The 26890-nt window shown below is 34.4% G+C and overlaps 2 protein-coding genes and 1 long non-coding RNA gene across 6 annotated transcripts; 2 read left to right on the top strand and 1 right to left on the bottom strand.

Annotated features, from left to right (window-relative positions):
• Nucleotides 1-477: 477 nt before the first annotated feature.
• On the top strand, nucleotides 478-7542 carry LOC143471742 (uncharacterized). 4 transcript variants are annotated; one of them, XM_076969912.1, is made up of 10 exons: nucleotides 478-772; nucleotides 1498-1593; nucleotides 1710-1794; nucleotides 4457-4539; nucleotides 4858-4981; nucleotides 5186-5321; nucleotides 5737-5839; nucleotides 5974-6146; nucleotides 6228-6393; nucleotides 7158-7542. In XM_076969912.1, the coding sequence occupies exons 1-10, from the start codon at nucleotides 629-631 to the stop codon at nucleotides 7164-7166; spliced, it is 1119 nt and encodes a 372-aa protein (XP_076826027.1). In that variant the 5' UTR covers nucleotides 478-628; the 3' UTR covers nucleotides 7167-7542. The 4 variants fall into 4 exon arrangements, with proteins under 4 accessions (XP_076826027.1, XP_076826028.1, XP_076826030.1 ...); XM_076969913.1 differs by having other exon boundaries at nucleotides 633-772; nucleotides 1498-1598; XM_076969915.1 differs by lacking the exon at nucleotides 478-772 and adding an exon at nucleotides 791-1336 and having other exon boundaries at nucleotides 1498-1598.
• A 4584-nt stretch (nucleotides 7543-12126) lies between these two features.
• On the top strand, nucleotides 12127-16870 carry LOC143470619 (uncharacterized). The gene is made up of 4 exons (XM_076968908.1): nucleotides 12127-13967; nucleotides 15830-15929; nucleotides 16205-16317; nucleotides 16446-16870. The coding sequence occupies exons 1-4, from the start codon at nucleotides 12547-12549 to the stop codon at nucleotides 16615-16617; spliced, it is 1806 nt and encodes a 601-aa protein (XP_076825023.1). The 5' UTR covers nucleotides 12127-12546; the 3' UTR covers nucleotides 16618-16870.
• Nucleotides 16319-21163, bottom strand: LOC143470708 (uncharacterized). Its single transcript, XR_013119396.1, has 2 exons — nucleotides 20159-21163; nucleotides 16319-19889 (listed from the first exon to the last, which is right to left on the bottom strand). It is a non-coding gene; the product is annotated as an uncharacterized LOC143470708 (long non-coding RNA).
• Between the last annotated feature and the right edge of the window lie 5727 nt (nucleotides 21164-26890).

The following is a 26890-nucleotide window of genomic DNA, read 5'->3' as shown; positions in this document are numbered from 1 at the left end:
TCCCCGAGCTTGCCTTCACACAACAGGAGTCCGCTAGTCTCGTTTGTTGTTTTCAACAGCTCGTACTTTTTGAGGTGGAAAACAGCTACATATATACAGGTTGGCAGATACAACAAAGAAACCAATATCTAAATATAACAAATATAATTTGAACACTGAAAGTGGTGTAAAAAAAATGTGAATGCAATGCACTTTGGTATTTAGCCAATAGGGATCAGTCATAAAACTTGTTAGATGGTTGTCCGAAACAAGGTCATAAAGTCATTAAAGCATTACGTCATCTGGGGTAAAGAGAAGACATCGCTATAAGACAAACTTACAAAACAGGATTAACGCTTTAAGTAATAAAATCTTTTGTTTAAAGCTGACGTCACTTTTATGGCACGAAGAAACAGTGCCTATCAATATATTGGTTTATAAATTTAAAATGATAACACTGTATCTATAGTATTTGGTTGAACCCGTTGCTTAAGGTTTCAAAAGTAATTGTTCTATCATAAATGTAATGATGTCGCAACACTCGCCGTAAAGTTAAAAGGCTAGGGATGACTTTTTTCAACCAGAATCCCACTTTGGTGATTCGAAAACGCTGAACAGCAATACAAAGACTGCTGATACTTCAGAAGTCATGGGAGAAATTCAAAACTTGATTCTTCGAAAGACGCGCAGGCAATCAATGTCATGGAGCGCCCTAGATCCAGAAGAACGAAGTATATTGACTGCAAACCAACTGAGTGTACAGAACCAGAAAGTTAGAAAAGACCTAGAAGTGGTTAGTACCTTATCTACGGCACTTTTTAACGGTTAATGGGTTTAACTGTAGCAGTATAAAAAGGAACTAGTTTTTGTTGTAAAGATAGAACGACCTAGCGATAGTATGAAGTGACTACTTCACCGGCATACTGCGTTCTTTGAGATAAGCAGCAGGGTTAGGAATAAGACATGCAAATAAGGTACTTAATCAAGTCTCGTTAAAATTGGTTGAATTCAGGTTAAAGTAAGTTTAGGTCGTAGATTAGGGTTTGGTTGAGGTCGGTTCCCTATTTCATGAACTTTTATCTTTGGCTTAGTTGGATTAAAGATTAACCCAGGAAAACGTTCTGAATGTACAATTTCTCCGGTGAAATAGATATTGCCTTTCAAGTATGAGGAAATAGGCTTAGATAGTGGGTTGTTTTGTTAGTCTGTACTCAAGGTCAAGGAAAGTTGTGAGGAAATGTTCGAGTATATGTTTGTTTATTTGTTAATGTAAAATTAGTGTTTGTTTCGCTGATAAATACCGCAAACGTTACGACCATTCATTGCTTTAAATTTGAATGAAAACTGCTACCTACCGGTAAGTTAAAGTTAACGTACTTTATTAGTATCTACCTTAAGAGTAATTGTTGTTCTTTATAACCATCAATGTGGATAATCTAATTGTACTTTACTGTATATTGTTCCCAAATTAACTAGCTAGTCTGCATAAAAACTTTCACTAAAGTTTCCTGTCCGTAGATACATAAAGGGATTGAAGATGAAAAACGATGCGGCAAAGCTGTTATGGCGAAAGAAGAACTACTGCTCCAAAATCGACTAAATCGTCTTTCCAAAGTAAGGTTGGAAATTGAATTTTCTTTAGCTGTAGATAGATTCAATAGACTTCTTTAGTTTTGTTACGCTATCTATTCGGCCATGTAATTAATTTTTTTGACAAAAATCACGTGCAGGCATCAGAAAGAATAAACAGATTGACAAGAGCCTCGCTGACCAACATAGATGAGGCGGGAAACTTTTTCAAAAGTGCAAATTCAGGTAGCGGTTTAATTCTAACTGTTTTTTAAACATGCCTCTGAGAGCATTTATACCCCTGGCTTGTTAGACACACACATACATTTCCACTTTTTCTTGTCTGATCATAGTGGGCTATGTTAGGGTGTTAGGCGTGCCAAGGCCAGATGTCCACATGACTTTCCTACGTTTGAAGGTATAAAGTATGTTTTGCCTTGTAGACTCTCACATATATTTGCACAAAATGTAAATTTGTCATTCCAAGATATTCACCTTCCAATAATGAAAGTATTTCTTCCCACCACAGACTCTCTATAGTCTCTACGATAGAAGATTAGTAAGTAAGCTCTGACTGCTATGAGTGTTTGTGGTTCTACTAATAAAAATAACGTTTCTGCTCTTGTTATTTGCCAGAAACGTTGCTTTCCAGGTTTCATCAATCCATTTCTGTAGGTGCTTTGCACAAATTTGTTATTTGGTGTAAGTGGCTTGCAAATTGTCATGTTTGTTCATGCTGTTTGGTCACCATGGTGGAACCATTGTGTATTACCAAGTAGTGACTATTAGGGATGGGCCGACACGAACCCAAACCCGAATAGATTCGCCGAATATCGCCTTTATGGAAGATTCGGGCAAACACGAATACGAACAATGGCGAACCCGAATACAACATTACTTATAAATTCACTGACTTTCGTAAAAAATGATGATCTAGTTTCCCGACAATGCCAAACTAGAGTCAGCAGTACCTACAATGAATGGTCGTTTTCCTAACGATTTTGCTGTTTCGGTCGTTTTTTAAACACTATTTTTCGAAAGAAAGCGATTTGTTTATCGATTACTTCATTTTAGAAGCAAGATTTGACAACTTTTGGAGGAAGTTTTATTATTTGGTTCTAATACGAATAGATTCGGGATTCGTTCGTGTCGACCTTCATGATATTCGGGTTCGCACGAACCCGAATAATCTTCCTCGCGGCACATCCCTAGTGACTATAGTCGCAGTTAATAACAAAAAAACATTTATTTCTTTTTTACTATCTCAGGGTAATTTCAAACAATACTAATTCATAATGCCCCTATTACAACAGACTGGTTCACTTGCCACATCAGACTACAGTTTCAATACTTTTAAATAAATTTAGAAGATTTCGAAACAAGTTGTGCTCTCACGGCAACCAGTAAATTTGTCCAGATAATAATTTTAGCAATGATACTTGACGTTCAACCGCGTCACGTCCGTTGCTCAATCTAAGAACAGCAATCAGGTTGTGCATCCCTATCGTTTAGCACCCAACATACTTGCACTCAAAGGAGATTGCAACCACACGGAATCAGAAGTGTACCTAGAGTTTTCAGTGCCCGAGGACAGCAACAGTAGTTGCTCCCCCACCTTTCAAAAGAAAAACGAACACCGAAGGAACGAACGAAAATGGATTTTGTTTAATTTCCGCGTTTGACCACCCCGTCCAAAATGGACGAAGCGCAAATTATGAAATGTATTCTGAAATTTATACATACAATAATAGCTTGCAATTTCTGATGTACAATTTTGAAACGCTATATAAAACGATTTTGATGCCGTGTAACCATATACATGTAGATGGGGCGTGACCCACCGATTAGACTAAATAAGTTTTCCTAGATAAGTAATAAGTAATCGCAAACAGCAAAATGCGATGAACGAAAAGGAATAAAGATATGAAAACGCCAATGGCCCCAAAATGATGTTTGTGAAGAAGCTCTTATTACATTAGTGCGAGCAGCATTACGCAGCCTGATGGTTCTATTATAAAAAAATTTGTACCTGCGTACGTATCTCCTTATGTCTTTCAGTACTTGTTTGATGTAGTCCCAAAGCAGGAAACCTGTGCAATACTTTGGAACCGTTTTAAGCACGTTATCATTTCATCTAACTTCAGAACGGACTAAAGTTAGTAGGCCTACACAGGCCGTAGATTCGTAGAAGGTTGCAAATACGTCCCTTGTTTAAAATCTCTGGCGTTTACACTATAAAACATGACTTTTGTGGCAAATTTTTCTAGAAAAAATCTAATCAGACTTCGTCTTACTTTCGTTTAGTTAAGGGTGTTGGAGTGCTGAGTTATCACTGTAGGCTATAGTAAATCGATTACGATATCTCCCATGAAATATGCCTATATGAAATTATCATAATTATCATGATGAGTCATGTCTAATTTTTTTGATTGCTTCCCTTTTCACTATAGCGATAAGTACTTGATATAGCTTATTTGAATTTCTTGAAGTTTTATTGGGTGTTATTAAGCACTTGTATTTCACCTTATGACTATTTCAAGGCACTTTTAGCCTATTGCTTGCAATACATATGATTGGTCATATGCAGACTGACATATGGTAAGAAGAAAGTACCAGTTGTCTTTGGCCTCAAGCTTTCCAACGTTTGGTAATTCAGTAATTCCGATAATTGTTTGTTGAAATCTCTGAGCTTTATTATTGTCTTTCTGCTGCTTTAAAATGTGATTTTTGTGCATACCGTGCAGTTGGTATGGCCTATACATGTATACTCATCCATTGAATAAGCTTATAAGCAGTTACAATTTGTATCTTATTGATCAAAAGAATTAACTTTTTCGTTTATGTTATTGTAGAAACAAAACAACAGCATTGTCATCATAAATTTTAATGATACATATATTGTCGACAGATGAGAGGCTATTGCGTAGAAAATACTCCCTTCCTACACAGACATCATCAGACTTCAGTTCAAAACTCCAACTTTCAAAAGTGGTAAAAATTTTGCTCAAAGCAATGCTTCGCATCTATGAAATGCATCGATAGTTTTTGTAAAGTCTCTATGACTATGTTCTGTTTTTGTCAAAAGAGCACACTTAGCGATTTCAGAACAACATATCAGATAGCGCGTTAAGGGCAGATTATATAATATTCGTGCTGAATCTTTGGCCGAACTTAAGTTTATATCAAACTACATTTTTATAGTGTTCGTAGCTTGAACCTGATGCTTCTTAATCAAAATTTTACATTTAGGTGATACAGGCGCGCTTATAAGAAACAACTGATGTTATTGTTCTTAATTTTAACCTACAGCGTTCTTCGTCTCAAAATGTATTGTCGTCTGAAGCACAGTCTGATGAAAACATTAGCCGAACACCAAGTAGATCAGCTAATAAAAAGAGAGTCAGGTTTGGAAGCACGGGAATTGAGCGAGAAGGTTAAGCTTTTTTATTTCAAACTCTATTTTCATTCAGTTAGGCCTGTATCTAATGACGATTAAGTTAAAACAAAAACGTTGCTTTATAACAAAATGCAAACGGCAAAATGTTTTCCTATACGTACACGTTGCATTTCGCTCCAAGGTAAGAGAGGTATATCTGCTTTTTGCATCAGTGACATGTAGCATTTTTTTCTGTCTCAGGTTCAAGTTCAAGGCATATTGAAACTTCACTGGATTCCCCTAGGACATCACTCCTCAGTAGTCATGATGGAATGAGTTCCCGATCCGGTCAACAACCTACGGATGGCCTCAAGTTAGGATCTATGTTGAGTTATTAGTAAGTTCGTTCATCTTGTTGCGTGTGCTACTTATCAGCCATTTTCTTTACTCGAGTTTAACCTATGTTGTGTATTTAGCCAGGTATATTTTTGCTTACATCACATTGGCAGTAGTTTAATGAGTTCCTTTTCCATAAGTCCACCATTTATATAGAAGGGCCGCCAGCACTTTTATTTGTATGTAAATTGAGTTTACTTTATCTATACAAGAATCGTAAGCGTTTTAGTAAGTACATAGCTGACTCCCTTGCATGCATGTTAATCAAAGGATAGCTGATGATTGGTCATTGCAATATCGAAAACAATTTGAATAGCGTTCGGTCCACTTGCATTCGAAAAAACTTTTTTAACTATGTTGTAAAGGTTTAGTTTGGTAGGCCTGTATATAAAATCAAAACGGTTTTTGTTTTTTAGCAATGCAAATCTGCTTGCGGAAAACTTGCGTCGTTCGTCTAAAGGATTTTCTCATAATGCTAATAGTTTACCTAAAGCATTTCGGCTTCGCAACTCTCTTGCGGTAAGTAATCGGTGATAAAGATGCCTATACGCTTATATGTTTTTTGATTTTACTGCTCGGATGTGTGACACCACCAAAAGAAAATAGCCCGATCGTAAACTTTATTATAAAGCTATGACTTTTTATGCTCACAGCAATCCACAGGTTTGGAAGATGAGATGAACAGATGGCGCCGTCTTCACTACACCCGATCCATGAACGCTAGACTGAAAGCTGTGAGGCCGCTCGGTCGACGCCATCCGGTAAATGTAACCCTTCGCGATGTGATGGATGCCAATGCACGTATGCGAAAAGAAACTGCGCTTCGGTAAAACTTAATCACTTTTTATGCTAACCCCCGTCTATTATATAGGGATGTTTGTTTTAACCGTTATTTGTACGATTTAAGATCCGAGCAATTTACTCCTGAAAACGCTTGGCAAATGTTAAATTGTCGATATCTTCGCCTAACTAGAAGCAACATCGAACACTTAGAAAATGTTTGTGAAGAAGCAGGATACGATATTTCTACCCACCCTCACGTTAGTGAATCTCAGTGGGTGAATGTTTTTAAGGTAAGATTATAAAAATTCTTTCTATAGGCAAAGCTATACGCAGCAAACATTATCAAATTATTTCTTTTGTGCGTAAACTAATACGGAGATGTTTTCAGGATATTTTAGCCGCTCTGTCTGCTGCCGAATGAATGCCTGTTGTGAGAAAATCGGTTTAGAAATAACGCATCTCAGTTTCTAGAAACCTTTTTTAATAGTCATTTCCCTCAAATACCTTACCGTATTTGAAATTTACTTTGCGTTAACGAAACAAGCAATCTCGTTCGAAAAAGTATTTCTCATTACCCTAAAGGCATAGCCCTTACTATGAGCGCTTATATTTTTGCCCATACTTTGAACGTTTAAATTCCATAAGTGGTAGACTTAATTTAATAAATATTATTTGAACACGAATTTTGGCTGATATGTTGAAAGTTCGTTGCATAACATTGGTAACCTTAAGAAAATGCTTCCGTGCGTTGGATACACACGAAACGCTTATTAAGATTATACTGTACGAACCTGTGCTGGGAAACGGCACATTCTTGTCAATATTACAACTTCTTTGTTATTGGATTTACGTGACAAAGCGATTTCGAGTACAACGTTTCTCTAATCAGCAAACGCATTACGTATGGGTTGTACCTTTTTTGGCATGATGCTTTTGTTATTTGTTGCAATTGCGATTATGTCTGTTAATCTCACTAAGGCTATATTTTCGAGGCGTATTATCAGGGCGTGTGTAAGTATATCGTGCAATACCAAACCATTTTACTTTATTACAGAATACATGAAGAAAGGCAATTAAAGAAGTTCTCATGTCGAAACACATTATTGTCACTGTCAAAACTTAGAAGTGTTCTTTTTATTTTTTTAAGTGTATCATGATAACATGTGTTGGCCACTTTTGAAATACAATTTTGTTTTTCTTTGTGCATCAATTAAACGATTGGCAGATTTCTTGTGTTTATCTTATACTGTGCACTTGAAATTTTTTTATTTTAATTTATGTTGAGGTGAAATCTTCTGACCACGTATATAATCCACGGCATTATATACGACCGTTTGAAGACTCAACCATTCACAGAAAACGTGTGGTTTATTTGTTTTTGGTGCCAGCGGTTATTGGAAACTATGTCGATAAAGAAAATGTTCATTGTCATGCTTTCACGTTTTGGCTCCATGTGTACGTGATATGAAACCTGTTTGTATTGTGGAACCGTCTAAGGCACTAGTTTGCTTACCGCGGGAGCTATGTTATGCAGGTTGTTGGTTCAGATTTTCGAAGAAAACTCTATTTTTAGTCTACAAACATTTCCTTTCGGCAAGATTCACGTCAAATTTTATTCGTATGAGACGACCTATTTTTAGCCGAAAGGCAAACATCAAGTTTTTAAGTATCGATGTGATGCATCAGTTATACCTGCAGTAGTTAAACAAAATTTGCTCACAATATGCAAACTTGAGTTTTTGCAATCATTGGTTTAAAAAAAAAGCGCAACCGATGTGACTCTGTTTGATGTCCACAAAGAAATTAAAAACATTTGATTTATTTACATCTTAAATTTTCTAATTTTATTGTACCGTTAACTGACGACTGCATAAAAATAACGAAACTTATCGGCAGATATTGGTCTCTATTCTTTATCAACATTCATTAGAAGCATCGCTCAATTCTTCAAACGATTTTTGCGTGTTAGACCATTTGGCAAAAGTGCAGACCAAGTTATTCAAATTGATGTCGCTTTGGTCATTTCTATGACAATTTGTAGCTGAAAGTCGCCCCTAGATGGTGCAAACGAGCTGACAGTGCTCAATAAAAACGAGCTCGCTCTAGCGAACTCATACAATAGCAATCGAAGCACTGGCGTCGAGAAAAAGTTTCTACGCATTTGGTACAAAAGATGACACATATACCGTTTTATCCACATTTCGTATTTCAGTCAGTCCGATAGTACCAAAATTTTATTTCATTTCCATATTTTATAAACTTACGAGTTTTTAATGCTATACAACTTAGCAAAATAGAAAAGAACTTTTGTCGCGTTTTGAAGTAAGAGAGAGAAAGCTATGTCTTGGTGTTGTAATTAATATTTTGGGAAAGTGGTGAACTTAAATACCAAGTCAATGAGAAAAATACAATTTTCTTGTTGGAGAAATTCTATAATGTTGCAAAATGTTCAAATGGTAGAAATCACAGCAGAGTGTTAATGGCCAAATCAGATGAGAGACAGTCCACGCCAGAGATTGTGTAGATATTCAAATTGTATTTTTGCTTGTCAGAGTATAATGACCGATAACGTTTTTTTTAAGGCGTTGAGTTTTGCAACATTTTGATTCGCTTTCCTAAGTCTCGAAATTTAAAGTTACACAACATTGTAAGGTCGCGATTTAGAAACGTGGAAATTTCAATGATATTAACCGCACTAGTTTCCAGTTATCGTCTCGCAAATTATATAATTTTAGTTTTATATAGCTCCAAGGCAGGCGAAAAAGTTGAGGTCAAATGTCACATATTTTTTGTATTTATGCGCCACGACATCTGATGGTAACCATAATCCGAACATATGTGAATGATTCGTGATGCAGGTTATGACTTGGTAAAACCATTCTAACACAAGACTTTCCATAAAAATAACAAAAATGCTACGCTGCAAATATTGAGTTGAAGTACAATTCCATATACCTGTCAGCTTCACTGCAACCCTCGGGCTAATCTTCAGCATAACGTTGATGCGTTTTTGCGGTCGAAGTCTTACGTGTTTATTTTACCGGTCTAAATGGCGCTGCCGAATCAGAGAAAGCGATCACCGAACCGCCCCTGCACCCGTTGTACTCAAATTGGTTATTGCTGAATAAAGGCAACTTGTCGATTGGCATATTACGACCAAATGACAATGACTTGATTTTTGTGTTCCGCACGAATTGCTAATAAAGCTTCGCTTTCTAATATACCGGCGTGAACCTGGTTACCGGTATCTTTGTTAATTATTCAGTTACACATTTGAAACAGGAATTTGGTTACCTGTCATATGGTTTTTGATTTAGTTACTTGTTTTCTGATTAAGTTGGTTACATGCTACAAAGTTACGGTACTTATTCATCTAATTAGTCTTAAATAAAAAAGTAACCATACTCTTGCTGGTTTCTAATATTAGACGTCGTGTGAGAGTCGTCTTTTTCGTCACCTTTCCGTCATAGACGTTTTATAACCGCAAGTATAAGTGCGGCACAGCTAAAACCTTCATTCGATCTTTCAACCATACAAACTCGCGATGAAACAGTTAGATTAACATGGCATGTATGAAAAACCAACATAGCTTAATGCAGGTCGTTGCGTTGCTGTCAGTCGACGCTCAATTTAAATTAAAATTGAATAGCCATTTAGATAAAAAAAATTGCAAAAAATTTATCGTCCTAAAAAGTTTTATTGTCGAAAGTTGGCTGGGTATCATCTGTATAAGTTTTGTGTCAACTTCATTTAGACAAATTTTTAGTAGTAATTGGTTCGCAACTAAAAATCGCTGGCGACAAAACATTTTCACCAGAGAAGGACATGTAATTTTGTTCAAACATTTTGTTTCTAACTTTACAATTATAACTTATATACAGATCTGCTAGACTTCGCACTATATAGGCTACTTATCACAGTTCGACATCAATTGTATTTTGTAGAAGCCCAGTGCCTAAAAAAATCCCGTCACGCCCCGCCTGACGAGGCTTAACAACCAAAAAACTATTAATATTACACGGAAATTGTGTTGAGTAAATTACCGCAAACATAGTCACCTCGCTCGGGCCTGGAGTAAGAAACCGATTAGTATTTGCCCAATTTTTTACAAAAATGGTATAAGTTCATTTTTTCATTTGTGTATGAAAACAGGGACATGCGACATGCGTTGTTTCATCACGGTCATGTGGCCCTTTAAAAAAGATATAACTTCTTCAACAAAGTTTCAACAAAAATATATCAAGATCCCGCAGATAAACGTGGTTTACCTTGGGCTGGGTGGGTAACTTGTTTGTTACCTGTTTACTTGATATTGAGATATTTCAAATATTAATACCATCATGCATTCAAACAGTTTTTTATTGCTAGAAAATATGTCAATGCAGAAAACATGCCATGTTTTTTGATCACGTTCTTTGCCTTAGTTATAAGTGATACCTAAGCTGTTTATCGGATTAGAACATGGCGGGGTTTCGAGAGTAGACGTGCGACGAATCATGACCTGGTTGAACTTTTCGTTGTCTCGAACTCAACACGATTAGCAATTCATATTTGCCTCGATTGCTTATTTTTCTGAAATTATATTCTCAGCACGTATTTTATTATTTTCCTGCGTCTCTAAGCAAAATGACGTAAGCAACGCACGCATTTTTCGTGGAGAAAAGCACTTTTGATTAGGAACGGACAATAGCGTTGACAATAAACTTGGCATGCAAGCAAATTTGCTTCGATTGAGGTCAAAAGAAGCCGTGCCCTTATTAATTTACTAAGCCTTAAAGGGAATATGAAATTCTTTCGTTAATCTCCTGATGCAGATTCGAAACAACAAAACAGATGGCCATATAATTTCCCCTACTGCAAACAAACGCGACTCAAATAAAAAACAACAACACCTTGAAATCAGACTAATTTAAATTTGCGAAATTTCCCATGGTACAAAGTTGTGAAATGAGGAATGAAGATCTTTTTTCAATTCATTTCAAAAATAATATGGCAAATAAACTTTTACCAAAACTTCACTATAACTATGCTAATCGTCGTTTTCGCTGGTATTTGGATAAACTTTAGCACCTTTTTTCTTTGGCATTGGTGATTACATGGTAGTCTAAGCATGACATTTAACAATAGACAATTAACCGCGAAAAATGAAAACTTCTTGTTCTCGCATTCCTCACTATATATAGAAGGTATAAAGACCACTTTCGTCGACTTAAGTATAATATGAGTAAAAATTTCTAAAAAATGGAAAAGTGTTAGTTTTAAAAGACTTTCTTCGAAAAACAAAGATAAGGAATGGTTCTCACACAATAATGTTAATGCTGTTAATTTTAATAACTTCAATTAAATCCAGTAATTTTATTGCCAGTAATCCTTTAGGTCTTTATCAGCAAAATGATACGCCCAATCACGCAACCAGCAACAAGATTTTCGTGGTTTAACTGACATTTTTAATTTCTTTATGCAGCGCATGTTTAATTAAAAACTTACGTGGATGCTTACGTTCCTTTTAAGATGATTCCAACAATTGTGTTTTATCAGGGATCAAGTTTGCTTACGTTTTGCTCACATGCTTTAAAAAATACGATTTAACGTCTGTGCCAACATTATTTTGAGGTAAATTCTACTTGATTTTTGATACGCAGAAAAACAAAATTAATCTCTTTAAAATTATATTGTTAAACTTTCTGCGGCATATGTTACGTCCAGTGGATACAGAGATAAGATTTATAGTAAAGTTGTTGTATGTACATAGTATAGAGAAAAGTAGTTGTTCGCTATAGCAAATATGTGTTTGTATTATTTATGTGATAAAAGTATCTAGTCACAGTAATCACCAGAAATAGCAGCTTTTTGGAAAAAAAATATAGGGAGAAATATGCAAAAATGCATTAGAAGCTTATTGTATATGAAAATATTTTTATTAATGAAATTTGTATAAATAAATGCTAAAATTTTTTATATTTTCATTGTATTTTAACAATACTTAGACAAGGATTTATGACAAATTAATGAAACTATGACTTGACACTTGTGCAGAGTCAATGATTTTACAAATAAGGTTTTATTTCGAATTATAGGTTGTACGAAGTGTGTGCTGTTATCAAAAAGAAATAAGGGAAGAAAAAATTGAAAACGTTTTGTGTAAAATGTCGTCGCCCGGATGATGACGTTGTGCTCGGCGGCTACTGTTTACTGCATAGCTCAAAATAGCCGTGAGCTAGAAAGAGAAAACAGATTTCGCTTTCAATAAAAAAAGGACGAAAAGAGGTTTAACGTTCATGTTTCTACTTCCATCCTGGCATAACGAAGACAAAAAATCAGCGGAATTGCGGAGTTTTCATTTCTGTATATTATACGCCTTCGGTGAAAGCTTTGTTTACAACTGGATAGATTGTCGATAAATCTCGATATAAACTTGTGCGCTGCTGTTTTGGAAAGGTACAATGACAAGTCAAGGTTATGGTGTATCTTCCCTTCAGCCTGAAAGCATCATACAAAGACCTAGCAGCGGTGAAAGTGACAGTCAAGACAAAAATCTCTTGAGAGATAGATCGTTTTCCAGAAAAGAACAAGGACATTTGGGAAGAAGTAGCAGTTGGGAAGTCACGCAAAAAGTTCCCCAAAGGTATTTTATTGATGGCCGTGATAGAAATCAAGCAAACAATAGAGAAGTTTCAAATGCAAAAAATCTGTCTGGTGAAGAAACGTTACAAGGATTGAATGTAGAACAATGTGAAAAGGTTCATCCCAGAAAAAGAGCTTATTCCGAAACTCTATTACAAGGCATTAGTGGAAATTCGTCAAACGTGCGAAATTCAAATGGGTTCAAGGATTTGTACACTTTAAACGCAACTGCACCATCATTGAATCCTGCTTTTAATTTGGCATTTGCTCCAAGTTTATTAACAACTTCTGTTACTTACCCGTTTCACCCGTTTACCGTAGGATTCCCACTTACCCAAACAATTACTTTAAGGGATCCCATCACCCATGGTTTGTTTCCAAATGTACCACCATTGAGTCCACTTTGTTTGGGGAATTTTACAAATCCGAATCCGAATATGCTTCATCTGTCCTTATATTATCAAGCATATAAAGACATGATGCGTGACATGAACGATAACTTTTTAAAAATGGCCGCTGGTTTTGATTGCCAGATAAAAAAACGAGCAGAAAAACGCCATCGCGAAGAATCGGCCACCATGACGTTGCAAAACTTAAAAAGTGCCCAGAAGTGCGCATCGAACAGTTACGGAAGCAATAGCGCAAACTACAGCCGTCCCACCATGCAGCACAGTACCGTACCTAAGTCTCCAGAGAAATCTGGACTGCCTGCCCACGATTCAGCAAAGACGTTTAGTAAAGATTTCGTCTCCCCTTCCGGTTCAGATGATACAAAATTCTTACCTTTCATGGATTGTTTTCAGAATGATGGCGAATCACTTGAGAAACCTGAGACAATTATCCCGAACGTGACTGAAATTAAACAATGCTCGAGCACGTACACTTCACACGCGGTCACGACGATTGGGACACAGTGTGTGGGTAGTAAGTACACATTGGAAAACGGGGCTGCTTTTCGTGTCGACCACGCCAGCATGCAAACTCAAGAGGGCAAAGGTCCTTTATTCCCTTCTCCAATGACCAATCAAAACCTTTCAAAGCTTAAAATCAGACAAAAAGCACCTGCAGCGCGTACTCATGATCGAACTAAAAAGCGATATATTTGTAAATTTTGTGGCAGAGAATTCTCAAAATCCTACAACTTATTAATTCACGAACGCACACACACAGATGAAAGGCCGTACGCTTGTGAAATTTGCAACAAGGCTTTTCGACGGCAGGATCATCTTCGTGATCACAGGTATTATCAATATTAAAAATTATTATTTACAACTTCTTTTACGTTTATATTATGAAACTTTCAACAATAATCGTCTGCCTTTAATCGTTTTTACATTAAAAAGTATTTCAGTTATTAAAAGCTACTTAAACTCAATAACTTACGTCTTATGGCAACTATGTTGGGGAAAGTTGCAAAAAATCACGAATATTTCTAAATATAGAGTAATATTCACAAATTTGTTCCATTTAAAGTTGGCACATTTTAAATCAAAGTAAACAAAAAGCTATTTCAATTTAAACTTTTCAAGCCAGGCTAGCGCCCTGTAAAATTTGAGTACTTCTAACGCTTTCCAATGGGCTATGCTATGAGCATTGGGCAAGCAGTGGCAGTATTGTTGGAAATGTGGCCGACTATATAGCCTTGTATTCTTTTTACTTTTCTGTTTTTAGAATACTGTAGAGTATAGTTTATTGATGGGACTGGCGGATGGTTAAATTTGGATTCTCCATCAAGGATATAGTTGAAAATGTAGATTAAAGTTTATACTGAGATTTAAAATATTGCAATTGTTACTTTTAGCCTGAAATTACTGAGAATAATTTTCAATTCTATTTAGTTTTTGTTAATTAACTTTTCTGTATAAACGTCTATTTAAGAAACATTCAAAACGGTCTACATGTCCGTTTTTTACAAAATTACTTTTTGGCTTTCTAAAACTAAACGTACTGCGTGAAAATTATGGGAAAGCTTTTAAAAACAATACTTCGCATAATCATTACCAAACTGATAATAGCGAACGACTATGAATCGAAAGAAATTAGAACATGTTCTTCGATGCTATACTATAGGTAAACTTGCATAAGTTTCCAACACGTCTTTTCTATGTTATTCACATCTTTTGCGTTTTGATTAGGTTATTTTTAATATCACCAAAATGCCGTTGCCGAAGGTACGATAAATTGTGCCATCATCGATATAACCTTGCATAATTGCACATTTTCACAGGATTGTTGAGTTAATTGTCTACATCATTGTAACTTAAGCGGATGTAAGATTTATTGTTTCAGAAATAATTGTCTTTATTTCTTAGACCACGTTTCCCAAGACAACCTTTCAATATGCAAAAACTCATATGTTGTGTTGAGTGTCAATCATGCATTTACTCGCACGTGTTTACAACGCACTGAACTTTGCAATAGCACTATGCGCTATTATATACCGACGACATGTACATCAAAATGATTTGTTTTTACTAAACACAAAACTTTCATATACCCATTAAATTCGTAAAAATCGTAAATTCTCATGCAAGAATGCAAGAAACGTTTTACGTGTGGACCAGTTTTTCAGCATTAGCTTACCAATAAGAAAAGGCATTCAATTGCTACAAAAGCTGAGTAACTTTATATTTCTGTAACACTTTTGAGGGTTCCTATAAACAATAGAGTATAGAAACACCTTTGGAATTTTAAAGTTTAAATTTATCATATACACAAATGGAGGCATTTTAGGTACAAATATTGAGCGGAAAAGTTTTAACTAACGTTTTAACTAACGTCATAAGCATTTGAGTTTAGACTGTATTTTTGTGTTTAGATGGTCTGCATAAAACGTAAATATATTATTCTTGTACTTAAAAACAGATAAAGCTGCTATACTAAAGAAAATTGTTCGTTTTTTCATAGTGTAAAAGTACATAAAAAAGTTTCAATCGTCAGCAAATAAGACACATAGTAGCTAGCAGCAGACTTTTAGCGTATAGCGCCTATTATCGCTGGTTGTGACATGTTGCAATGCTTTCGCCATTTTGATTAAACCGTATTGTGAAATATTTTACGACTATTATCATTTACAAACATATATTATACTTGTTTTTCCAGATATATTCACAGCAAAGAAAAACCATTTAAATGTAATTTTTGCAACAAAGGATTTTGTCAGTCCAGAACTTTAACTGTTCACAAAGCTCTTCACTTAAAGGTATGTATACTGTTTGGTGATGAAGGGGATATTACTATATATCAACATATGATATGACTTTCTAAAAAATATATAGTGACTTAGTAAAGTATATAGTACTTATAAATTAGATTGTACAACGGGTCAAGTGCAAATCAAGTTTGATTGCAAAATTTACTTTTATACATGAAAGATTACAATGGATAAAAATGGTAACAAAGAATAACTGAAAAATAAAGATTGTGATGTTTGTTACGGTCGCAAGTTTTCTCATAATACGTTTTTGATCTGTATAGGAATCTCCCTTTCAGTGTGGGACCTGCGGGCGTAGTTTTAATCAAAGAAGTAATCTTAAAACTCATTCATTAACACACACGTCAATCAAACCATTTGAGTGCACACGATGTAGGTAAGAACCACGTCAATAACTTTATTGGACAATTCCGGATGTCAAGTGCCACTTATAATTGCAAATATTACGGTGTAATGATTGCTGTCTTAAAAATACGGTACAATCGTAAAATTGATATATGGCAGAAAAGTCTTTCGACGAAATTGCGATTTGAAACGGCATCGTTCTACGCTTTGCCACGCTGTGGGTTCTGGTACCATCATTCCAGCAGAAGACAACAAGATGCATCCCTATGACGTTCCATCAGACACGACATCTGTAAACCTTGTCACCATCTCCAGTAGAGCAGAAGACTGAAAAGGGCAATAATGTTAACGTCAGCATTGCTTAAGTTGCATGTAGTAGCCTATTGTTTTTAACCGCACAAAAATAAGCTTTTTGCTATACACTAAAATTTGCTTACCTGTGTTTGCAATTCATGTATTTGCCTATATTTATCGAAGTAACTTTTGAAACTGTTAAAGCATTTTGGTGATATACTTTTTGATGCATCGCTTGCATTGTCACTTTTATGCATTTTATTATATGCAATAAAGAGTTGGTGATCTAAGTTTTTTGTTTGTAATTTCAAAGTTGTCTATTTAAAATTTATATGAACAAAATCTTTCTTACACGGTCTGGCTATATATGGAAGCTCAAGTTATTGCAACACTAAACTTAAGTCAAATTCAAATCTATTTAAGCGTGTTACTTTTATTTTTATGATGCTATAAGGTATGACAGTACAAATGTTTTAAACCAGTTCATAATACAGAAAAAAAACATCTTATACGTAATTTATATTTACGGATTCAAAAATTACATACATACCTGAATGTTTGCAGCAAGTTTTATTGAATTTCAAATTTCAAATTAATTTATTGTGTTTAATTTCCAAAAGAATAGTGCAAGTCTACGAACAGTGAAGCCTTATCAAAAAATTTATAACCTAAAATTCTACTTCATCACATACAGTACCACATGATCGAAGGCAATGAATGTTTTTAACAGCCATGATTGTTTGTCACATGATATTTTGTATAAAATCTTAATTCAACAAAGTTTTTTGAAGTTAATGGTTCGTTCGCTCTAACATTTTAATAAAATGGACGTACATAAAATGGAGTTTATATCATGGGACTAATTCGCTTATCGCAACGATAATGCGGATAATACTGGAATTGTCCTATAACTTACTTTGGTAAGAAGATGAAGATTTCGAAGATTGTGATTACGTTTGATACATTTGCTATTTTTAGTGAGTTTTCCATCACATCCATGAATTTGTTACTGTGATGTATTTCAATTAGGGTTTATAGCCTTCCTGAATGAGCGATATCATTAATACAACACATAGCCTTGCCTATCAGATAGATTTAAGAAAATACCTGAAGCATATCAATTTAGCAACAATTTATTTTTTCCAAACACATTTTGGCTACCAGTCAAAAATGTTTGGACATGTAAGGCTAGTTTTACAACAACAAAAAAAACAACACATGTAGGTGTGCAATAGTATACAACTTTCCAAAATATTGAACCAATATTGAAGTGCAACATAGTAGGTCAATTGCAAATGTTTAATTAAACAAAAAAACTCGAGAAGTCTTAATGTCAATGTAAAAAGCACCTATAAGAATGATATAAGCACTATCCAAATTTAAAGCAAAGTCAACAAAACTTTTATAAATTGTTTCAACAATGAGTATACTATCAACAGTTCCATGATCATATCATTCTACTTAGAGCAATTTTATGTAATAAAACTGAAACGTGATTGTGCTTTTAAAAAATGAATTTTATTTATTTTTTATTTGAATTAATTAAATTAATTAAACATCAATGCAAAAGTTTTGAATTTAATTTTAGAATAATAAAATCAGTTAATTTTTATCATTATAATCACAGTTATTTTGTCATTATTGCTTTAGACCAATAATGCAATACTTTTTTGATTTACAAAATTGTGAAAAACATGGGTGAGCTGCACTGTAAAGTTTTGAAAAGTAAAACAAGTTATGTAAAAATCTGTTGTCATGTCGTAGCTTTTAATGTTTTAATTCACAGCTAGTTTTCAGTGGCTATCATTTTAAGTTTCAAAAAAAAATTTTGTTGAAACTTCTGGTAATGAAGATGCTGAAATAGCCTCTTTTCCAACTTGAAGCTAATACCAATTGCTTAAGTAGATTAATCCTATCAGAAGTTAAATATTCCACGTGCTGAAATTTTTGCAATAGCATAACGCAGCAGGATACAGGAAACCTTACCATAAAAACCTTGTTTGGTTGATGGCCTTTTTTATCAGTCCATTCACCAACCGTACAAGTGATTTATAAGCTATTGACCACAGATTTCAAAAACATTTTGTGTTCAAAAGTTTACTTACATTGAGATTGCATTGTTTATAGTAGCCTTTGTATTACCTGCTATAATAACCATTGACACAAGCATCTCATGAAGATTATAGCAGCCTAATTAATTCTGTTACATATCAAAACATTTTAAAGGTTAACAAACTATGCTATACATATTATTTATGAGAACAAATTTGTAAAAAATGCATTGTGCTTTTGCAGCATGAATAAAATTACCGGATTTTGCTCAAAAAATTACAATTTTTGTTTAATTTATGTCATTCTAGCAATCGAAAAGCAATTAAATTGAAAATCTTTATTGAATTTTCCCAGCAAATAAGTTTATGTTTGGACAATTAAATTAAGGAAATTTGTAGAAATTTTTTGGCTTATTGCAATAATTTTGACCAAACTGAAGAAACAAGAGCTACTGCAGTAACTTGTTTCAACCTGCTGGGTTGTATATAAGAGGTATATTTGGTATCGGTTCTGGCGATATATGGAAATAATTTTCACCAAAATGTTATTTTTTTTCTTTTACCAAATTTATGGAGCACATTCTACGTTTGGTAAATTAGCATTGTTGTGTATCTTGTCAGTCATACTCATACATACCTTGGTACAGTATATCTGTTATTAAAGTTTTCCGGTTTGTATAGAGCGCTGTCAATACCAGTTACTGTAACTCACTGTTATATTTTTAATGAAAAGTACGGTAATGTAACAAATAAGTGCTGTAATGCTATATCCTAATTATAAAGTAATTTTTGTTTTCTCATGATTCAAATATAGTTACGTTTATTGAGTGTAGGTAATACTAATATTAATTTTAGGAAATTAAATAAAAAAGGCAAATTTTTGGTAACTTTATAAGGGTCGACGAATAACATTAGTAATCGATCATTGGTCAAGCTCCGTTAGTACAAACTTCATAGCGGTTCCAACTGCTGTTTTTTAAACTTTTGTGAGGCAATGTCGAAAGCCCGTCACACAAAGCCAAAATAGCCACAGGGCATGCAATATCCATTAGAGAGCGCCCAAAACTTTTTTGTGTGCTTTGAATACTTAGTGTTTTATGATTGATTCCATACGTACATTTCAAGCGTGGAGTGTATCATGTTGAGTCCAGAACAGTCAGCGACGGCATGAGCAAGCTTTGCAACGCTAGTGATCGTTCGATTTTACTTCTTTCGTTTTTCTTGTCATTTTCAAAGAACATTACAGTACCAATCCGAACTAAAACAATGTAAATGAATAAATATACATAATAATGGGACTATTCAATCCCAGACATTGCAACATGGCCGTATCTATCTCTATTTTCTTTGTCACAAACACACTGCAATGAGATATTTTATGACATTTCTAGGTTTTGTTTCCGGTTTTTTCAAGCTCTCACTTAAAGTGGCAGCGTTATGGCTCACTGGATGATTCAAACCCAGTAAATGTGCAGTTAAGGTTTTATAAATATACAGCTATACCATATTGCTGAATGGAATAAATACCTGACCAGGACAACTTAATAATAGGAAAATATTTTCTTCAAATGACGTCATATCTTTCGTACTTTCCTCCATCATCCAGAAAAAGATCTCATTTAGTTATGCTGTTTAGTTCTCTTTCAACCTCCATTAACATTAGCGGTTGTTCTCGTCATCCTCTTACTCGTCAGCTTTCCTGTTTATATAGTTTTTTGTTATGTAACGCTTTTATATGCGCAGATATACTCATACATTTTACTGCATATGCCAATACGTATCTTGAAATACTCTTTAAGCCGCTGTGGCGGACGCGAAGAACTGGATGATGCTAGATGTAAACATGACACTATAAATTGCTTACGGGCCTTCGCTGACTGAAAGTTATGTAAGTACTTAGAAAGTTACGTAACAAATTTCTCATGTTACGAAACATATAAAGTTATTATAGTTCTCTGCTACTGTGCTTATGGCTATCTTGATTGAGACTCTTAGCCGTTAACAAAGGCAACGTCCAATGGTTGCATAACCAAGTGAGCCGGAGGCTAAATTTACGGAGATCTAACTCAGGTTACTGACGCTGCTCAAAGTTCAGTTACGCAACGTCTGATCCGAGCGGCAAAGATTCAACCTATATTTTGCAAGTTCAGTTTGTTATGAAATTTTTGAATCATATTTAACCACAGCAAAAATGACAAATTAAGCTCATGTTCGTCATCGATCATTTGTTTCATAACGTTATTAAATGTGGTTTTAAAAAAGAGAATAGTACAACATAGTCTTGTGGAAGGAATTTATGATTTTCGAGATTCTTATATTTTCATTTACGGACTTGATATATGAGAATATATCCTAGCGAAACTCATCCTTTACTTTTTCTCTCACACAAAAGTTTTCCAACATAGGAAGCTGACACGAATAGATACGAAAGATGACGGTACTGGAAAATGACTCATTTCGAGTTAGAGTTAAAAAGGAAGTTTTTGAGTAATTAATCATGGACAGTGAATCAATTCAATCATAAACTCCTTAAATTAATCTAAATCTCAGTTCCCAAAACTTTTAATTAGCCTAAGCTTGAAATTAGAGCATACGATTCTACAGAAACCCTGCAATTTAGTTATTTACAGTACACTTTCATGTAGTAAAATAATAAGAAAAAGAATATAGTGCGTTGTTGGCTATTATAGTTATCTCCTGGCTGCGATCGATAGTTGCACAACATGCTTCCAAAACATATTCCAATTCCAGTTTACAATAGTTTTCGAACATTCCTGCAATTACTTGGACATGAATATGGGTTACTCTAATTAAATAAGTTCATTTAATCAAAAGGTTCAAAAGTGAATAATTGCAACACTTTCATGAATTTTTTAATGTTTTGGATAGTTATAGTTTATGCATCCTACTACAGGCTATTGCAGAAACAAAACTACAAAAGCATACAGTTTGAACAAAAATGCAAAAAATTCCATTCATATTTTATAGTTATAAGCTATATAGATATCGGACCACTTAAAACGATAGTTTTGCACTTCTTGTAAAAAATGCACAACATTTCTTCAATGTTGTATGAAAAATTTAAGCAGGAAGGTATCAGGTAATGTACTGTTTAATTATATCAGCAAAACTTGACCGGTGATAATGAAGCTATAAAGACACCTTTAAATGGCACCTTTGCCTAACAGTTAAGGCAACCTCAACTGTGTAATATCGGTGACAATACATCATAATTACTGTGATAATAACAATCATATGACTTGACAATCATACCAAGATACTTAGTAATTCGTTATTTTATTGGAACATTGCAAATGCGTTGCCTATACCTGCTCGCACGCGATTATAAGGTTCGTTTTTTTATTATGGAAATGTTACAGCAAACATAGAGAGGGCAGCCAACCTGTCTTCATCGCTTCTTAAAAATTACGTTAATCCTAGTTTTAATTAGAGGCTTGGTTTGAATTATAACTGTGCTATTAAGGCAAGTGGTAAATTTTCCCAAGTATACTCTCAAAAAAATTTCCAAAGTCGAAATTGCAAATCAGTGCTTGCCATCGCCTACAAATATAGAATTATGAAGTAGCTTAACTAATAATTTTTTGTCTACTTTAAACAATCAGCCTATTCACTCCAGTTTCGTTTGTAAAAGCTATCATCATGGCATAACGCGGGTGGCAACGCTTGGCACCAACGAAAATAAAATGAACCAAAAATAGCTAGCAAGATGATATTTTGGAAAAATAATTAAAGAATTATAGGTATGCCAACCTCAATATTGATGCAAGCTGCCTCTGAACAAAATGTAACCAAACGAATCTTAGTACTGTAGAATTTTAAAACTACGGTCAACAAAATCCGGTACCGTTCGTGATGACGATTGCGTTCATTTATATGTATTCGTTTTACTTCTTCTATATACTCAACCAATGTGTCTGCGCATCAAATTTAAGATTTTTGCGAGTTTTGCGCTGATATCCTACACGGAGATGGTACTAACTGAATGCATGTGAATCGCTTCGAAACGTTTTAAAATGTTGGTCGTTTTTTAACGGTAACGGTAATTACGTCTCTTAGCTTATTTGGCCGATCTGTTACAAAAAATTTTTGTGTACATACTGTATGTTAACATTTTTTTACGGCAAGTTATTGCTTATGATAAATGGTTAATGTTACATTATTACAAAATGTAAAATATAGCCAAATACTGGAAAACTACATATATATGTTCGTTTATCGTTATTACTATAATCTGGTGTCGTTTTTTATTATTAAACTGGAATAGTTATGCTTAATTGATAAAACACTTTCGATCCAAACTAAGCTTTTGAATAAAGTTTTCAATTAAAACTAACCCCCTATCTTTAGTAATTATAGGTATATTAGCAATGATTATATGTGAATATTTATCACAGAGCAATAATTTAACTTAGTAAATTACAAGCGTCCTATCTTCGAGTTATAGTAACCATTTTACCTATATATGGTAACGAGTAACTAGACATTAATAGGTGGCAGCTTCGTTACTAAGACACATCAAAGTCGCAAAAATATTTCACAGTGAGGTATACTATACGGTGTCTACATTGACTTCCAGCGCATCCTATTATTAGAATAAATTTTAATTCATTTAATTCACCTCTTATAAATAACTACCCATTTGGGACGCATAGCCAAGGTTCGATGTGCACATTACAAAATCAAAACACAGCTTGAGTCTCGCTTAATTTCGGATGACCACTTGTTCTTCCGTCCTTCTGCCGCTGACAACATTAATCACTGATCGTGTAAATTAAATGTCCATAAAATCGGTAATATTTAACCCAACTTTTATAATTAAACAATTAACATCAATTTGTATAAACTGAGGTCCTATTGTACCAGGAACCGAAACAAATTACATCAACAGTTACAATATCAACAACTATCTAACTGTATACTTATTACTTGTATAGTAATTGCATATATATCGCCTGCATGTCCTGCAGCCGTAGGCTTGAAGGTGATTATCGGTTCCCTGAATACATAATTTAATATGGGCTGGTTACCGTTAGGTTTCTTTTTCTGTTGCTTAAATTCGTAGATAAAGTTGGTTGCAAGTTAGAATTGCTATAAATTATAGTTACTAATTTATTTGACTATACAAGTACTATAGTAGAAAAAGAATATATTTGTCGGTAAATAATGAATATAACTCATTGAGTAACAAGGGAACCCGTAGCCAATTTCAAGCGGTAACCATAACCGTCAATGTCTTTAGTGTAATGTATAATCTTTAATCGTAGAAACACAATATTACAAAAACAAAATTTCTGTATAGTTTGTTAGATTAAAAACGTTTAGTAGTTTACCTGCCAAAATTTTTTTTTTTTCAAAAACAGTAGGGGCCTGTCACCACTGACACCCCATAGCGCCACCCATGACGCTTGTAAATTAATGCACTGAAGTTTTTGGTAATCCTTAACATCAACGCTGATTCACATGTTTTTCACAAAATTACAAAGTGACTATGTATTTCCGTTCGTTGCACCACTTTAAATTAGTTATTATGTTGAACCTTATTCACAGCAAATATTGGCCAGCAAATAACACGGAAAATCCCAAGTATGACTTGATTTTGCAATGGAAGTGATGATTTTGTAAATGTAAAAGGTCACTGCAATGCCCGAAAAGATGCGGTTGTTGCGTAAGGTGAATCTTGTGGTTGAAAACAGTAAGCGTTTAGTTCTGGAGCATGTTTCTGAAGTCCTTAAGTCTTTAATGCCAGAATGATTAACTCTGGAAATACTTCCACGTAAATTATCCACTTTCTGCTAATTTGTCTCGTTTAAACCAAAAAGATTCAGATTTGTTTTGCAACCTTTGCGATGAAATGATTAATATACACCGAATCCTGTTTTGCACTTTGAAAAATGTCAAACGTGCGTCAATTCAGCAATGAACGTCTTGTTGAGTGTAAAATTTATTTTTAGATCAAGCACGTGTCGTTAAACACGTGACAAAAGTAATAGGCAATAAAGGTCGCAGATGTAGGCAATACGAGACGTTGCGAAGCGCTCTTACGTAAATTGGCACGTATTGACGTTATAGTCGCTTACGGCTTAAGACAAAATCAGACAGATTACGTAAAGGAAAAATTTGAAATTTTGCTGCCAAAGCAACATTTATTGCGCGGCGTGAAATAAGTTTTTTTTTATGAACGTCTAGTCTGTGATTATTCCCGAATTCCGTAATCTGCGTAAATACAATCGTTTTCGAAAATGCCGGAGAAATAATCTGGCACGGTATAACATGTTGATGACAACTTAGAGGGCGATGATAAAGAGGCAAAATATTTTAATCTTTTTGCAACACAGAAAGCTTCGCGACCTTACATGAATGAGAAATAAAAATTTACAGACCTTTAAACCAATGCAATTTAACTTTCTCAAATGACAGTCCTTCTTGTTCACCACTTTACATCGGTAGTCTACGTTTTATAGACAATTCATTATGAATCACATGAAAAATAGATAAAAACAACACAACCTTATAAAAAACGTATGCAACACATCAAGTAATGATTTCATAACATTTGATAGATGAATAACTTTTAAATTTCGTAACAAGCGGCGTACGTCACAACCACAACGAATCACTTTGCAGTTTAGCCTATATACGCGGAAATATATATACGGAAATATACGGAATATTTTACTATAAGATACGAATTAATTTATTGTTCAACGAATTAAACACTTGTTCGGAATTAGTCGCATGCTAGTTAGCTCATCAATGCGTTTAAAACTCGTTACTGTTTGGAACAATGGGGTACAACAGTATGTAGTCAAACATGAAAAGTAAGGTATAGAACTATAGACCTATATTGCATATTCGCTTTTAAGCGATCTACTAACTGTAAACGATTACTTGTTTAATCAGAGATATGCCTCTATGCTGGCTCACATCAATTAAACCACCAGTTATCATTTTGGTTACTACTACATCAAGTAAAGTAGGTTTTAGTTATACTATAACCATGTTACTGCATACATTGTGAGATTTATGTCGCTTTGATTAATTATTGAAACCTGCGGCAATAAACTGTGATAGATTGTCATGTACACCGACAACTTAATATGAAAGATCCTGGGATAAACAGCTGTGGGAGGAATGACCGACAGTCCTTGCTGTTGAGATATCAACTTCAGCATCCACAGAAAGCCGAGTGATCAGTCAAGTAGTTGACCTACAGCACACGACGTTTGATACGGTAGACAATAATGCGAAATACGGAAGAAAAAGACGCAAAATGAACACATTGTATAACCCTCTGCTGCCATCAGCAGTTTTCTTTCGAGTGTGAGGAATGTTGGGGATAATTGCTTATTGGTCTGATTGCCCAGGCCATAACAAAACTTAAATTTTTCATTTATTTTCGTACTGATAAAATGACTAGATAAAAAGTTCATACAGATATTATTATTCTCAAACTTCGAACACTATAAAAAAAGATCAACTAGATATATCTTCGGCAGTAATCTTCTTTTTAAAGCAGCTGGTGCTGTAAATGATTTGTTCGTTGTCCAATGTATATACGTTTGCAAATTTTAGGCTAAATATAGCATCAATTCTTTCTAAAGTTTATCAGGACCAGGAACTTCTGGTCACATTTATCACGATTTACCAAATTTTCTAGAAAGATCTAATCGAACTATGACCGTGTTATCTGCTCCACCAAAGTTACAAAGCATTAATGATTATATAAGTATTTACAGTAGTCGCGCTACTTAAGCTGATAGCTCGTGTTTATACAACAACTAAAACAATATCTCAGCGTACTTTTTCCATCGTGTTTATGTGAAAACAAGTCGTCGTTATATAAAGTTAACCTACGAGTTTCTGTTGCGTAACGATAACTGAAGTTACAGTATATAAAATCAGTGTTTCTAAAGAGCGTGACAAGAATTTTTTGCTAGCATGATTAGGCTATATAGTATATTATCAAGTTTATTAATGGATAAAAACAGGTTTGCCCTTTGTCGGTAAACAAATACGGCAAGGTATATATATCCCATCATATTCATATCGACCTATTCATACCGTACTTTACCGTGACCTAAATGACATATAATATACAGTTAACATCCAGATTAAAGATAGTTGACAACAAAGCTTCAAGAATTTAAATTGACTTGTTGAATAAAATGAAAATATCAGTTCCATATATTTAATTTGACAGCACAAAGAATACTATGAAAATCTGAACTTAAGTGAATA

This window comes from Clavelina lepadiformis, chromosome 1 (genome assembly GCF_947623445.1).
Source record: "Clavelina lepadiformis chromosome 1, kaClaLepa1.1, whole genome shotgun sequence".
Taxonomy (NCBI): Eukaryota; Metazoa; Chordata; class Ascidiacea; order Aplousobranchia; family Clavelinidae; genus Clavelina; species Clavelina lepadiformis.
Note: the sequence above shows the minus strand (reverse complement) of the source record. Positions and strands in the feature narration are given on the sequence as shown.

Bases quoted from the DNA above. Each gene is read 5' to 3' on its own strand.
- LOC143471742 (XM_076969912.1), top strand. From the start codon at position 629: ATGGGAGAAATTCAAAACTTGATTCTTCGAAAGACGCGCAGGCAATCA. The intron at 1,795-4,456 runs GTAGCGGTTTAA...TATTGTCGACAG, and splicing joins TTTCAAAAGTGCAAATTCAG to ATGAGAGGCTATTGCGTAGA. The intron at 4,540-4,857 runs GTAAAAATTTTG...TTTAACCTACAG, and splicing joins AACTCCAACTTTCAAAAGTG to CGTTCTTCGTCTCAAAATGT.
- LOC143470619 (XM_076968908.1), top strand. From the start codon at position 12,547: ATGACAAGTCAAGGTTATGGTGTATCTTCCCTTCAGCCTGAAAGCATC. The intron at 15,930-16,204 runs GTATGTATACTG...TGATCTGTATAG, and splicing joins ACAAAGCTCTTCACTTAAAG to GAATCTCCCTTTCAGTGTGG. The intron at 16,318-16,445 runs GTAAGAACCACG...GATATATGGCAG, and splicing joins TTTGAGTGCACACGATGTAG to AAAAGTCTTTCGACGAAATT.